This window comes from Populus trichocarpa, chromosome 7 (genome assembly GCF_000002775.5).
Source record: "Populus trichocarpa isolate Nisqually-1 chromosome 7, P.trichocarpa_v4.1, whole genome shotgun sequence".
Taxonomy (NCBI): domain Eukaryota; kingdom Viridiplantae; phylum Streptophyta; class Magnoliopsida; order Malpighiales; family Salicaceae; genus Populus; species Populus trichocarpa.
In genome coordinates this window covers 6,346,920-6,362,824 of record NC_037291.2, presented here as the reverse complement: position 1 = coordinate 6,362,824, position 15,905 = coordinate 6,346,920, and the positions used below count along the sequence as shown (strand labels likewise).

The 15,905-nt window shown below is 35.8% G+C and overlaps 1 protein-coding gene and 1 pseudogene across 1 annotated transcript; both read right to left on the bottom strand.

The window, feature by feature from the left end:
* Positions 1 to 4,386: 4,386 nt before the first annotated feature.
* Positions 4,387 to 5,292, bottom strand: LOC18101064 (uncharacterized). The gene has a single exon (XM_006380507.2). It carries the CDS (start codon positions 5,290 to 5,292, stop codon positions 4,387 to 4,389), a length of 906 nt encoding a protein of 301 aa, XP_006380569.1.
* Positions 5,293 to 14,364: 9,072 nt separating this feature from the next.
* On the bottom strand, positions 14,365 to 15,156 carry LOC112328234 (pentatricopeptide repeat-containing protein At2g17670-like; annotated as a pseudogene).
* Between the last annotated feature and the right edge of the window lie 749 nt (positions 15,157 to 15,905).

Sequence of the window (15,905 nt, the reverse complement as noted above, 5' to 3'; positions counted from 1 at the left end):
CCCCATAGGTAAAGGTGGAGAGCTATCTGGACTCTTAGGACTAAGAGCGAGAGACTCACAGAGAAGTAAGGCGTGGTTCCTAGCGTGGAACAGAGGGCAGACGCAACTCCTGGATGAGTAGACTCTTGGAAGATTGGTGAGCTCGTGATCATATTGAGATACTTAGATAATGACTGTCGCACTTGGAAATGGAAATTTCCTTTTGATGGGGGTTGTAAGCCTTGATGTGAGGCTTCAAAAATTCATTCCGGACTGAGCATGGTTGATACGCTCGAAGGCGAATGTTGTGTCCCAGAGACAAGCGTTAACACTCTTCAGATGTGATGTGGGAGACCATCTGGTTGAAGTTATCCTTTGGTGTCAGCAAGGGTGTGCTTTGGTGACTCTGGTGATTGAAAGGTTTGACAAGTACCTGTAAACTTGGCCGAAGACGCTATCATAATGGTAAGCTTGGAAAAGCTGTAGGATGCAAGCTTATGCTGAAGAAGCAAGAGGATAATTGCCCACACAAATGGCAAAGGGGGTGATTGTTAGGAAATTGCCATTTTGTGGCAAGACCCCACTTCCACTTAGTGGAAGCTTAATTAGTGCCACCATTTGTGCTATGTCTCATGACTTTTGTTCACCATTAGTGCCATGATTTATGGCCTCTTGTCTGTCATTGTTGCCTATAAATAGAGGCATTATCTGAGAGCAAAATGAGAGAAAGTTAGAGAGTATGAGAGAGAGAAAAGAGAAGGGCTGCAATGGCAGCAACCTTGCTACCATTGCAGCAGCTGCAAGTGCAGCAATGAGAGATGGGAGTTGAGAAGAGTGGATGTAATCCCCCTCCTCCATGTATTTGTATTGTATCCTTTCTCTATCTCTAATAATATGGAACTCTCCCGTGGATGTAGGTGATTGCCGAACCACGTTAAATATTGTGTCTCAGTGTGCTAAGCCTCTAATTGGCAACTATCAGAACACCACCGGTCTGCACAGGGGGGTCGGAATCCCCAACAGTCTTGTCCTCTCTTAGTTTTTTCTACAAGATCACTTGAGGGGTTGGCCTAGAACAATTAAGCTTAAATCAAGAAAAAACTGCTACAAATTAAATTTTGGAAGAGAATCAACGAGAAAAAAATAATATTGGGGGAGAAAATGCTTGATTATTATGAAAACAAATCTCAACATCAGGAGTCCAATCTAATTTGATTGTTCAAACATTTGTGCTCCTTTAATGTAAATTATAAGTGAAAAAAAAGAAATAGTTATTTGTTATAGAGAAAAACTATGTAAACACAAAACTAGAGTTAACATTTTAGGCATAACAATCTCTCTCTTTTAAATATAGATATCTATAAGATTTTTCATGGGTGATTCATGTAAATTATCGTTGGAGACCAGACAATTGAACAACTTGTTGTTTGCGACAACTTAACCTTTAAGAAATTATTTAAATTAAGCCGAAAAAAAATCAGATTTTCAGGTAATAAATTTCTAAACAACTCTAAATTTATTCAACATGATCCTAAAAACTTCTAAATAATTTTATTTTATAGTTTCATTTCATATATAATATTTGAAAAACCCAACAAATATGCCTAGACGGATTCACTTGGGTAGCTGCATTCCAGGGAAAGACTCTGGACACCGCAAACATTTTATGAGAATTTCCAACCAGAAAAAATAGAGTCACTTAATTTACTAGCAACTAATGATAACAAGGAAACAGGAACAACTATAAAATTTCTTACATTCATTAAAGTGTGGAATGCACTAGGGCCCATTAAAAGAAGGAAATTTCATGGAAAGACTTGGCAACTTCCTCTACGTACGTGTTGAGTTGAGCTCCTTAAATGGAAGTATAAACCACAGAATTGGGGGACTGCTGAAGGGTGGAAGCAAGCGACACATTACTTCATTCCCCATAAATCGTACACATTGGCAAGGATAAGTGCATTGCTCGCGGTGTCAACACCTGTAAGTAACACTGATAATACTTAACAGTATGGTATTCACTGCTATATATAGTGTGGCTGTTGGGGGCAACTGCTGCTCTAACATGCACAAGGTGATGAGGTAGCTTGTGGAGGAAGGACAAGGCTGAGTTGATGGTCTTAACAGGAATTTACGTGCTATCGCATCTATATTATTAGCCTTCCATTAAACTTTGCATGAGCTGATATAACTCCACAAAATAAAAATTTCAATGAATTGGCCAAGTTTCCGCAAGGAAGCTTGACCTATTCTTGAGAAGCAGCATCCATGTGATAATAATGTAGCCAGGTGCACTGCTTTTTCTGATTCTAATATAGTTATTTTATCGAACAATCTGCAACAACTAATGTATATTTAATCATATGGTCGAAGATAAAATTTTAAGATATGCAGGCTACAGGGCATCTTTGCAATGTGTCTCCTTGCCTCCCCTAGCATTCCCAGCACCACTCTGCCAAAATTGATCCCTATCCATTCAATAGCTACGCGTTTGTTATACCTTATTAGACTCTGATGTTGCACCAGAAATTAAAAAATAAATTGATTGTCCATTTGGGCCAAGCCCAAACTAATAGAATTTCTATTCGTTCTTGGACATAATTTTGTCCGTTCTCTGACAAGACCAGCCTAACTGGACTGGTCTTCTGCTTTTTTCTTCCTTGGACTTTTACCCCTGCAATCAGCCCAAACAAACTATCCCTGTCTCAATCCAACCTCAAAAACATATTTTATCCACCACAATAATCAATGTGGAACATCAAGCTCTCAATCAATGACATATCAACTAACATTTTATCCACCGATAACACAGTAAGACATTGCAACCAGTTTTAATCACCAACTTCTTCACCAATAACACATCAATCAATAACTCACCATGAAATACATATAGCTTCATGCATAACAAGTTACCTGCAACTTCAATTTTTATGAGGTACTATAACACCACTCTCTACAATTTACTTACAACACCATTCTTCATGAGATAAATATGATTAAAATTTATAAATATCTTAAATCACGAAGTAAACATTTAAATCATTTAAAAGCTTCACACAAGTTCACACACTTTACATTTTTTATTCTTTTCTCTTTCTTATACATTACTCCTATATTTACTGATTTAAGCACCGAGGGTCCCCTAGTCAAATAAAGGATTGATTTTTTTTTATATATATAAAAACAACCAAACACAAAGAAAAAACCCATAACTTTAGATCAAGATGCAACCAAGAAAAGCCCAATCCAATTATAAAGTTTTCATGACTTTATTAGTAGCTCTGTCTGTAGTAACTTGAACAAAATCTATTCATTCCAGTTTCACACCTCAAAAATTCTTTTTTATTGTTTACGACTTAGAGACTCTAGACCATTAGAGAGTAACTAACCTCCCCATCATAAATACTCTAACTATTCTAGATCTCCACCAACTTTCCTGTTAGGTGAAAATGCTCAATGATGCTATTCTAGATTTACAATAACAATTTCATACTTTTCCACTCCCTTAATAGAAAGCATGTTTCATAGCCCTGCTGAATGCACAAAGACAACTCCAACAAAACAACATGCAATTAGATCTCCTTCATTGTTTTATTCTTAATAAAAAAAAAGGAAAAATCCAAGAGCAACTAAGAGATTTTTTGAACAAGCTACATCTACAGTCTCCAACTATCATTAATATTACCATTCGGTCCTTCAACTACCAAAAGTTGTAATTGAGTCAATGTTTTGATGGTTGGATTTTAATCGGGTTAGGCCAAATCAATCAAGTTAACCTGAGTTTTTATTCGAGTCCATTAAGTTTTTTCTTTTAACTTTTTTTTCAACCCGGATCAATCTAGATCTCAGATTGACCAGGTTCTAAAATGATCCATCAAGCTCCAAGTTGATTTCTCGAGCCATTCCAAGTTTTAAAACAGTACATACGAGAAAGTTTTAAAATAGTGGGAGAAAGATTTAATATTAATATAGGAAAATTGATCTTAAAATATTTTTAATTGTGAAACCAAAAAGTAATAATAAAAAAAAGTATTGTTATAATTTCATAAAAAAAATAGTTAAAAAGATAGATTATAAGAAAAATTGTGAACCATCCAATTAGGCAATCAATAATATGATAGTTACGGGTAAGTTCCACCAATCTAATAGCTTAAAAGTTTTTTTTTTAATTCTATTTGTTTTTTTCTTATGAAAAGTATTATTGGAAAACGATTATAGAAGGAATTCTACAGAAAAATAGTCTTCAGTGAATGATAAAAAGGTACAATGAATAAAATAAAAGAAATTTTAAATCTTAGTAATGATCACCAATTAATTAATACTTGTACAAATATGGGTTTTTTGTACATGGAAGTATCCTTTAAAACGTGGATGCCATGACAAGTTTGATGTACAAAAGAATATCTCTCAAGTACTAACAAGATTAAGAAGGGACATTCTATTTTGAATTAAACATCTGAACATGCGATCTAATTTTGCATCAAAACAATTGATGCAAGCATCAAGAGTCTCAAATCTCCTTTGCACTTCTTGCACATCAACCTTGGCATCATTTTTCCTAATTTGTCCTTGAATGGAACATAGAGCTATGTCAACATTCTCAACTTCATTGAAAATCTTCTGACTTCTGTCGGAAGCTAGCAACCCTGAAAGCATCAGTTTCGATATAATCGACCATCCACCAGTGTTCTTCTTCATTTCTGGCATAGATAGGAATAGAAGTAGAGATCGGGAGATCGAAATCGTGATAGCCCTTGCTTCTCTTATGACTTCAATCACATATGATAGGTGATTATCTACATCCCTGCCGAGACGGTAGGATCCATTAACATTGATTTCCGTTCTTTTCAATATTCTAATGGACTTGGTAATTTCCTTCTTTGTCTTCTTTCTGAAGCTAATGTAAGCGTGAACATTGCTTCCCATGCTTGAATCTCTAGCCCCACGCCTACGTATCACGGACTGCAGCTCCTGGACATGTTCTTTCATTGTCAAGAACAAGTCTCTTACCCTGCTAAGCACGTCTAACAGGGCAACCGAACCCTCAAGTGCCTCTTCCACTTGACTCAAATGTTGATGGTGAAAGGCTTGTTGAGTGAGTGGTGAGTGAATGAGTTCCTGAATGCAATTAAACAACTCTGCTAGCTTAGTCAAACTCATTTGAATAGTGTCAGCTGATAAAGGATTTGTAGATGATTCCCAAGCTCTTAGCTTGGTTAGCTGAGCTTCAATTTTGAGAGAATTTGGATGTGACCTAGAAGGCAAGCTAATGGACCTAACAGGGATAGATTTAATGGGAGACAAGCTAGCCATCTTTACTTACTATGCAAATGCTGAATATCACTCGGATAGTCACAAATGAATGCCTTGAATGGAGACTATGCCCTACGTACCCTAATATTTATACGAACACAACGATGAGGAATTTGTTTGTTAATTCAATGCCTAAGGAGTAGGCTCATGTGATGGCAATGTGGATGCAAGATTCTTGTATCCATTTTAGCCAGCAACCTACAAACCCTAAATTGTTTCTTAAATCTTGAGGTCTGGAAATGGGCAACAATAACAGATAGGGCTTGGTTTTATATTATTTGTAATCACCATGAAAGTTTGTGAGCCATAACGCCTCCCCTAATCATTGATCGTACCTGTAACACTGACAAAAGTTTTCAATTATATCCCTTGCAAGCAGGTCGTGAACATGAAAGGCTGGCAAATTACATGATTATTTAATCTCAAAATTAAGAACCCAGAATTAATTCATCAAGCTAATCATTTGACGAGAAAGATAACGACAAAAAGAGACACAATTCTGCATAAAGAAAGGATCTTTCAGAATCTAAGGTATTGTCATAACCGGCAATGCATGCTTCATAATTTATAAAGAGGAGGTTCCAATTTCATTATACTATTATATCCATGGGCGCTGAATTCCGTAGTAATGTGTACCATATGGGATCAAGGTTTGCACCATGTACTGTCAATCATTCTTGGGAGACAAGGAGACAGTATCGTGCTCTATATATGTTTTTTGTTTTTTTTGTTTATTTATGTTTCTTTGGCAAATCTTGTAGCACGCACCTATGTGTGATATGTATGGAAGGGGTTATTGGCATAATATTTGCTTCTTTTTTTTTAACATGCTTCTTAAAAATAAAAAAATATAAAATTGATTTTTTAATTAATGATTTTGAATGATTTTGATGTGTTGATATAAAAAAATTTATTTTAATATATTTTTATATAAAAAATTATTTTAAAAAACACACTACACTACTATCTCAAATACCAAAATCTTTTCAAGATGAGTGCATAAGGTTTTGTATAGCAAAAGACAAAGGACTGCCCACAGGTCACATGAGCATCTCATGTAAAGTTGTTAAAATCGCGAGTTAACTCGTAAAATATTATGATTTTACGAGTCAACATGTATCTAACGTGCTATATTGGACTAAAAACTCGAAACCAGTAAAATTGGACTTAACTCATGTAAAATCGGTAAACTCGGTCCGATTTTACGAGTTTACTAAATTTGTGATATGAACCAAGTCAGGTCCAAATTTGATCTTAAAATGTCTGCTGACCAGTTTTGCGAGATTGAGCATATCATTCAAACCGTAAATTGGATAAAGCTGAAATTTTACAGGGAAATATTAGATACATGAAAATATATTGTGGTAAATTTTCAGGTCAAATAGAGTTAGGGAACATAATATTTCAGAGGGTCAAAGTTAGTAAACTAATAATGTCAAATATATTAAATAAGACCTTCGTGTACTGTTGGGGACATATCTAGAGCTATCGATGAAATTTTGCTAGCTTCGATTAAAGTTGGGATAGAAATTAGACATCTGAAACTTTTCAACTATATATCGTAGGCTCAATAATTCATTCAAACGAGAGAGAACGACATGTTTGAAATCAGGACTCAAATCTGCCAAGAATATGCAAAAATTGGAGATTCAGACTATATGGAGAAATTTTAATATGAAGATTTTTTTTATTATTCTATTTTTTATTATTTATTTAATTTTAAATAATTATTTTTAATTTAAATTTTTTCTAGCACATTAGACATTGTTTAGGAGTTTATTTCATTATTGAATTTATGTTAATTAATTACTAATTTAAACTCATTAGCTTGTAACCTAGAAGGGGTCTATCAAAACTTATTGCGATAAGAACAACCAGGTTATCACTAGATTTATGTGTGCTTCCTACCTTTCAGTGATTCCCCTGTATTGAGAAATTTTGTTCCGAGACTTTTTATTTCTCCATGTTATTAATTTATTGATTCATACTCTCTATCTCTCTCATTTTATTTAGATCACTCATTGATTATAATATTGTTGACTCATTTTATCAGATTTTAATATAAATTAATTAATTTATTAGCTAGAATTATCAATATATAATTATTTTAAAAAAATTATTTATAATTTTATGATTCAAGTTTATATTATATTTTTTTTATATCATATCAAAAAAATATTTTTAACAATCTTGATCTCATATTCTATTTACACAAAGCACAAGGAGATCGTTCTATATCTCTTTGGGCCTGTCCATATGGAATTCATACCTTTTGTAGCCCATTGAGGTCCAAAATTTATGCGCATGCTATCACTAATCCTAAAACATTGTGTTCGACAGTCAAAAAGTGAAGCTCATTCCTGCCCAACACAACTGGTTTTTGCATTTCTATTCAACTTTGCATTTGGATATGTCCAAGCGCAATGCCAAATTTACCACTAGAGATTTCTCGAGATTATTACTGCAATTCAGATCATAAACACAATACATATAACAAATTCACAATATTGCACTCGCTTCTCGATGCATTTTTGGGTATTTTTTTCAAGAAAGTTGAGCCCTATCCCTATATGTTTTCACTAAAATTAAGACATGAATCTGCAAGAAGATATGCTGCCGAACCTCTGACTGAAGAACATGCACCATTTTATTTAATATATATATTTTTTTGAAGTTGGGTCAATATCCCAGACTGCCGCACACAGGACAAAATTTTAAGAGAGTTAAAGAATGCTAGGTGTGCATGTATAATATCCAAATTCAAGGCTGTCGTATCTTTTGCCTACCTTAGCGACCACTGGCCAGTAGCTTTAGATATGAGAAACTTGGTCTAGGGGGATGCAAGGGCTGTAAAAAGATATTCACAAGAAATAATCAACACCGAAAAGAAAAGAAAAGAAAAGAAAAGAATCAAATTGCAACAATCACTGGCATATTGAAGATAGGATAAATTAGGTAATTAGCATATAATTGTTTTTTTTAATAAAATCAAATTAACATGGCAGTACAAAACTTTCACGAAATAACACACTTTTAGATGTCGCAGTTTTAAACCACAATATTTAATTAAATATCTATGTAATTTGTATGAGATAAATCCTCATCTAATTATGACAAAATTATATATTATTTTAATATATTTTTAAGCGAAAAATATTTTAAAAAATAATTATTATTGCACTCTAAAAACCTTCTAAAATGTTGAGGAAAAAAGGTCGACATTAAATAAAGATCCCTTATAATCTCATAAGCAGCAAAAGGATGCAAAATCATGATTATGTTTTAGTCTTCTGATGGATTATGTTTTAGTCTTCTGATGGCACAAAGGTGGAGGAGGAAGAAAACAAACTGAATCCAAAATTTTAAAGATAATTAGCAATTCATGGAAAAATGACAGGAAATTCAAATTCAAATTCAAATTCAAATTCAAATTCAAATTAAAGCAGCGGAATTAGATGACTAAACACACGGGAGAACCAAGAACTAAGGTCAGACCAAGGACTTGATCCACAACAAGAGAAAATGACTAATAAGAAAGAGCCATGGTATAATTGTTCTGTGTGACATGCAGACAAAATGACAGTCAAGCACTAAACAGAGAAAGCACAGTCTTACTTATTGGGATCCTCTCTTCGGATTTATTTACTTGTAGTTTCCCGGTCATTAGAAATTCGATCAAAAACTTGAAAATACCCTCTCTTTCTGTCGGCATAATATTGCTTCATCTTTAAAAAATTTCTTCCTTTAGTTATTGACATGTAGAAAACCATATCAAAATGGTGTCAATGTTTTTCTTCTCAATTCTCAGGGCCAACAAGAATGAATATTTTCAAGCTAAAGCAGCCCAAGTAACAAGTTTGACAGAGTTATGACCAACTGAAATGTAACTGCGCATTTCAGCAACCAAAAAAAAAAAGGGATTAAATTGTTAGCCTGAGATGCATTAATTACCATGATACAAGAAGGGCAGAGAGAAAAAGAATAGCTAAGCAAACAGAATTATTAATGCAGTAGACACTGATAAGGATAAAGCTCAGTATAATGATAAGGATAAATCTCAGCACGCTGAGCCTGCCGAAAGACACTAAGATCGAGTTCCATTGTGTTTAAACTTCTGTTTCTCTGTTTATCCTTAGGTTCCCTTCTGTATGTAAACTCTTGTAAAGATAAATGTTCAGTAACAAACTTTGGATATATATATATATATATATGACAGAGAGAACACAAGCCCTCTCAAGCAATTGCAAAAATATTTTAATTCTTTTATGGTATCAGAGCATCCCGTAGCTAACGCTTCTAACGATTCTATGGCTGCTGCAACAAATTCTTCATTGTCTCCCGCTGCATTTCATCTTCCAGCTTAAGTGATTTCCATCAAACTTGATGGAACTAACTTTTTTGCCTGGTCTGCTCAATTGCTTCCTCTGTTTCGGAACTATGGACTCATGGGAATTGTTGATGGTTCTGATTTTTGTCCTCAATTTTCCTGCGAAGAACACAAGGCTCAAGGGATTCTTAATTCTGCTTATCTAGCTTGGCAGTATAAGGACCAAACAATACTTGGCTGGATTATTTCTTCATTGTCTCCCACGGTGGTCTCTACTATTTATGGCTTTGAGACTTCTCGTCTTGCTTGGCAAGCCCTTGGTGCATGTTCTGCTGCGCCCTCAACTTCTCGCATTTCTCTTATCAAGAGAAAGTTACAGTCTTTACAACAACGTTCCTTATCCTGTCAGAATTTTTTGGATGAAGTTAAAACTCTTGCTGATGAATTCTCTTCTGTTGGGAAACCAATTGCTGATTCTGATTTAATCTTATCTGTTCTCAATGGTCTCAATTCTTCATTTCATTCCTTTGTCACTATGCATATGCTTCTTTTTTGAGAGAGATCTATGCCATTTTCAGATTTCCATGCAGAACTGTTGAACTATGACCTTATGCAACAATTTCATAGCCACTCTATTCAACCTGAGGTTGGTTCCTATGCTCTTTACTCGCATAAACCTGGCTCCAAAATAGGTTCTCGCCATAACAATGCTAAATCTCACTTCTTAAGGATGCCTAAAGGCTCGGGTGGTGCTTCTTCCCAGTTTAGGCAGCCATTACCTCACTTACCTCGCACATCTTCCGTGGCTTCTTCTGAAACTCGCTCTCGCTCTCGCTCCCCATGCCAAATCTGTAAGCGTGAGGGGCATCAGGCCTTGGATTGTTTTAATCGAATGAATTACTCATTTCAGGGACGTCATCCTCCTACTGAATTAGCCGTCATGGTTGCGGAGGCTAATACCACTTATCTAAATCAACATCAACGGTATGCGGATAGTGGTGCTAATCTTCATGTTACCTCTGATATTACTAATCTTGCAACCTCTCAACATATGAAGGGGATTCTGTTGGGGTAGGCAACGAAATAGGTTTGCCCATATCTCGCATTGGCAATGCTTCTATTAAAACCTTGTCTTCTACTCCTGCTTTAAATAATATTGCCTATTGTCCTTAAGCCTTTGCTTATCTTCTCTCTATCAATAAATTTTGTAACGATAATAATGTTCTATTTGAACTTATTGGTTCTGATTTCTATGTGAAGGACATTCGGACGGTGGACACGCTCCTAACGGGGCCAAATGACAATGGATTGTATCCGATCAATCTTCGTCAACTTTCTTCCTCACTATATCGTGCTCTCATAATGACTGTTGGCGTCAAGGCTTCTACCTCCACCTGGCATTGTCGTTTGGGTCATCCTTCCACGGATATTCTTCATTGTGTCATTTCCAATTTTTCCTTTCTAGTTAGTGATTCAATCAATAAAAAGTCTGTATGTGTGTCTTGTTAACTAGGCAAGTCTAGACAATTGCCATTGTCTGATTCTTCAAGAGAATCTACCGCTCCTCTTGAAATAATCCATTCTGATGTTTGGTCTACTTCCACTTTGTCTATGAGTGGTTGTCACTATTATGTTATTTTTAATGATGATTTTACTCATTTTTGTTGGATGTTTCCTATTTCAAATAAATCCGATGTTTATTCTACCTTTGTTAAATTCAAGCTTTTAGTGGAAAAACAATTTAACTCCACCATAAGACAATTTCAAAGTGATAATGGTGGTGAATATTGTTCTACCCTCTTTAAACAGTTTTTTAGTGACAATGGTATTTTTCATCGACTGTCATGTCCACATACATCTCAACAAAATGGTCTCGCTGAGAGGAAACATCGTCATATTATGGATATGGGGCTTACTCTTCTTGCTCAATCTGGCTTATCTAAAAAATTTTGGGTTGATACTTTCTGAACTGCTATTTTCATAATTAATCGATTACCTAACAAAGTTCTTGATTATTTATCACCCTATGAACGTCTTTTTTACCATCCACCTGACTTCACCTATTTTCGAGCCTTTCGATGTCAATGTTTTCCATGTCTTCGCCTTTACACAAATGATAAATTATCATATCGTAGCACACCTTATATTTTCATTGGGTATAGTTCTAATCACAAAGGATTTCGTTGTTTAGATCCTTCCTCCAGACGTGTCTACATATCTCGAAATGTGATTTTTGACGAAGAGAAATTTCCAGCACAATCCATTCTCACAGATTCTGTCAGTTGCGTCCCCTCCTCAGGTAAGACTCCAGGTTTGTCCTTCACTCTTCCCTTCCATATTTCCTGCTCATCCTTTGATTTTTCTCCTCCCCGTGAATCTTCTTTACCACAATCATCTCCTGCCTGTGACTCACCCAACACTCATAATACTCCATAATTTATCTCTCCTGCTAACCATCTCCATTCTTTTGTCCAATCTCTTGCTTCTGTTCACCCCGAGCCCTCTGTCTCCTTCTCACCTGTGTCAGTTCTTAATCCTTCTGCTCCCCAGGAGAGTGCACAGCTTAACCTCCAAGCTGGAGTTCTCTCTCCTCCTGTGTCTTTCTCTCATATTATCACCAGATCACAGACTGGTAATCTTAAGCCTCGTAGGTTTCCTGATTTTCATTTATATTATACTCGTCACCCCCTCCAAGCATTGCATGCATGTCTGGTTTTTCCTGATCCACGAACCTACACACAAGCGGCATCAATACCCAAGTGGCATGCAACAATGGACAATGAATTTCAGTCCTTATTAAAGAATGATACTTGGTCACTATGTTCTCTTCCTCCTGACAAGAATATGGTTCCTTGTAAATGAGTTTTTAAACTCAAACGGCGACTTGATGGCAGTGTTGAACGTCACAAGGCTAGACTGGTAGCTGTCGATTATCTACAGAGGAGTGGGGTTGATTTTCTTGAAACATTCAGCCCATTCATCAAACCTTCTACTATCCGCATGGTTCTTGCTCTTGCCATTTCTTTCCACTAGGACATTCGGCAGCTTGATGTTTCTAATGCCTTCCTTCATGGTTTGTTAGAAGAGGAAGTTTATATGTCCCAGCCAAAGGGTTTTGTGGATCCAGTACACCCCCACTTTATGTGTAAGCTTCATAAATCTATCTACAGGTTAAAACAAGTCCTCGCACGTGGTTTAATCGTCTGTCCACTGCTCTGTTGGCTCTCGGTTTTCACATTTCCCAAGTTGATCCTTCATTATTTACCTATCAACTAGAGAACATCCATGCATTTCTGTTAGTTTATGTGGATGGTATTCTTGTTACCTCGAATGATCAGAATTTTGTTAGCTCTCTTATTTCTCAACTCCAAATTTAGTTTGCTCCGAAGGATCTCGCTTAGTTGAGATATTTTCTAGGCATTGAGGCCACACGCAATTCTACCGGCTTACATCTTCGCCAAACAAGGTATATCATAGATCTTTTGGATCGTGTGCATCTAATTGGTATTCATCCATATCATGCTCCCTGTGTGTCAGGCTCTAAGCTGTCCAAATTTGATGGCGAAATTCTACCAGACCCCTCTGAATATAGGCACACGATGGGTGCTTTACAATATCTCACTTTCACACGCCCCGACATCGCATACTCCGTGAATCAACTCTGTCAACATCTGCAAGCACCAACCTCTGCTCATTGGACAACAGCCAAACATGTGCTTCAATATTTAAAACATACACTTGATTATGGACTCTTCTACAAACCTGGTTCCTTTGCCATTAATGCCTAATGTGATTCTGATTAGGCCGGTGATCCTAATGACAGACGTTCCACTTGTGGTTATGCTGTTTTTATTGGACCCAATCTTATCTCCTGGTCGGCTAAGAAACAACCTATAGTGTCCAAGTCCAGTACTGAAGCTGAATATAGGTGTTTGGCTCTCGTTACCGCTGAGGTATATTGGTTGCGAATGCTATTGCATGAGCTGCAGGTTTCTCTTGCTTCTACTCCAGTCGCGTGGTGTGATAACATTAATGCCTTAGCTCTTACCTCAAATCTAATTTTTCATGCACGATCCAAACACATTAAAGTGAATTACCACTTTGTCCGAGAAAAGGTGGCCAAAAAAGATATCATTCTTCAATATATCCCCACCTCTTTACAACCTGCAGATATATTTACTAAGGGACATACAGCTGATCGATTCTACTTTCTCCAGGATAAACTTTCTGTAACAGATCTCCCTGCCAGTTTACAGGGGAATGATAAGGATAAAGCTCAGTATAATGATAAGGATAAAGTTGAGCATGATAAGGATAAACCTCAACATGCTGAGCCTGCCGAAAGACACTGAGATCTAGTCCCATTGTGTTTAAACTTCTGTTTCTCTATTTATCCTTAGGTTCCCTTCTGTATGTAAACTCTTGTAAAGATAAATGTTCTGTAACAAACTTTGGGTGTGTATATATTTATGGCAGAGAGAACACAGGCCCTCTGAAGCAATTGCAGAAATATTTTAATTCTTTCAGACAACACACCATCTTTACAGCAAGGCCTTGCTCTCTGGCTTTCTTCAACCACTTCAGCGTACTCTCCATTATAGTATAAGCAGCAACATCAGTTAAACTCTTACTCTCTACTTCTTATTTAAACACCTCATAAGCTTCCGCAACTCTACCTTCCCTGCAAAGAGCCATCACAAACATAGCATGAGAAGCTGCCTCGAGCTTCATGCTATCCTTTTTCATCACCCCATATAATTCAATTTCAACGTGTTATACATAACAAGATCAGGCAACACTCCTTCCTCTTTCATTTGCTTATAAATCCTTACAGCCTCAATCCCTTTACTTAACATACAATAACCTTTCATAATTGTATTGTACATGAAAGCATCAGGCTTTAGCCCACATTCCTTTAACACAACTACCAATCTATCAGCCTCACAAATATTTTTTGCATTACAAACATTATCAATCAATATAGTACAAGTAACAAGATCAGGCTTTATATTAAAAATATTCTTCATTTCATTAATAAAACTATAAACACTATTCAAAATCCTACTCTTACATAAAGACTTAACAAGAAAATTATAGGTAAAAATATCAGGCTTTGAATGCTTCAAAGAAAATTCCTTTACCAATAAAACAACATAATCTACTCTCCCAATAGAACACAATGACCTAATTGCAACATCAACAGTAACTTGATTAGGCTTAAACTCGTTATTAACCATCAAGTTCAAAACCTTTTGATAAGAAGATAGTGAAGAATCAGATTCTCTGCAAGACTATGAAAGCAAAACACCGTAAGTTGATCGATTAGGGGATAAAGAAGGGAGGGTCTTGATCATGTGATCAAGGAGAGAAATGGAATCATCAAGGTTGGGAATCGAAGTGTAGGATTGAAGGAAAGAGTTGTGTAAATGAAGGTTGTCTAGTTGTAACACAATATCAAGTTTATTGCAAAACCATCATTGTAAAAACAACATAGGTGCATAGCATATAACTATAAAACGTATCAAAAAATCTCTCATTTCGATCAGAGGGCCAAGCTTTGATGAAGAGGATTAATCTTTGATTGAATTCTACCTTGAAACCTTATAAATACCCCTAAAAAATAAAAGTTGAGTAGCAGCAGCGAGGAGAGAAAGAAGAGAGAGGAAGATAGAATAAAGGAATTCCAAGAGTTTAGGTTTAAGAGCCTATCATAAAGATTTCCTTAACTTTAAGAGAAAGTTGCAAGCTTGGAAAAGATAAGGTAGCAACCATTGTTAGAGATTGGAAATTAAAAAAAAAAAACACTTTTAATCTAGTAGGTGATATCGATGAAGCACACCTCTAGTGTAACATCCCCTATTCCGGGATAAAACGACAATCTCATGCCAGTCAAAAACAGAGTAATTAATTTTTTTTTGTATATATATATTCATGGTCTTCGTATTAAAATCTACCGAAATTTTGACGGAGTCCCCCCTATACTGGAAGGTCTCAAGTTATTGACATGGAATCTGTTTACACTTCTAATAGCTCGCATCTCATAACTTAATTCCCGACCCAATCATCCTGGGTTTCAATTCCACACTTATACTCACCCCTATCAACCACAATATTTATGATATGCATTATATAACAATATCATTATGGATGGATAAAAATAAATAAATATAAATACATAGACATGAAATATGGTTATATGAACTACAGGGTTAAATTCATTCAATCAAGTTTAAACATTAATTATACAAATTAAGTTATACAAACATTTTTATGTTTACAAAATACA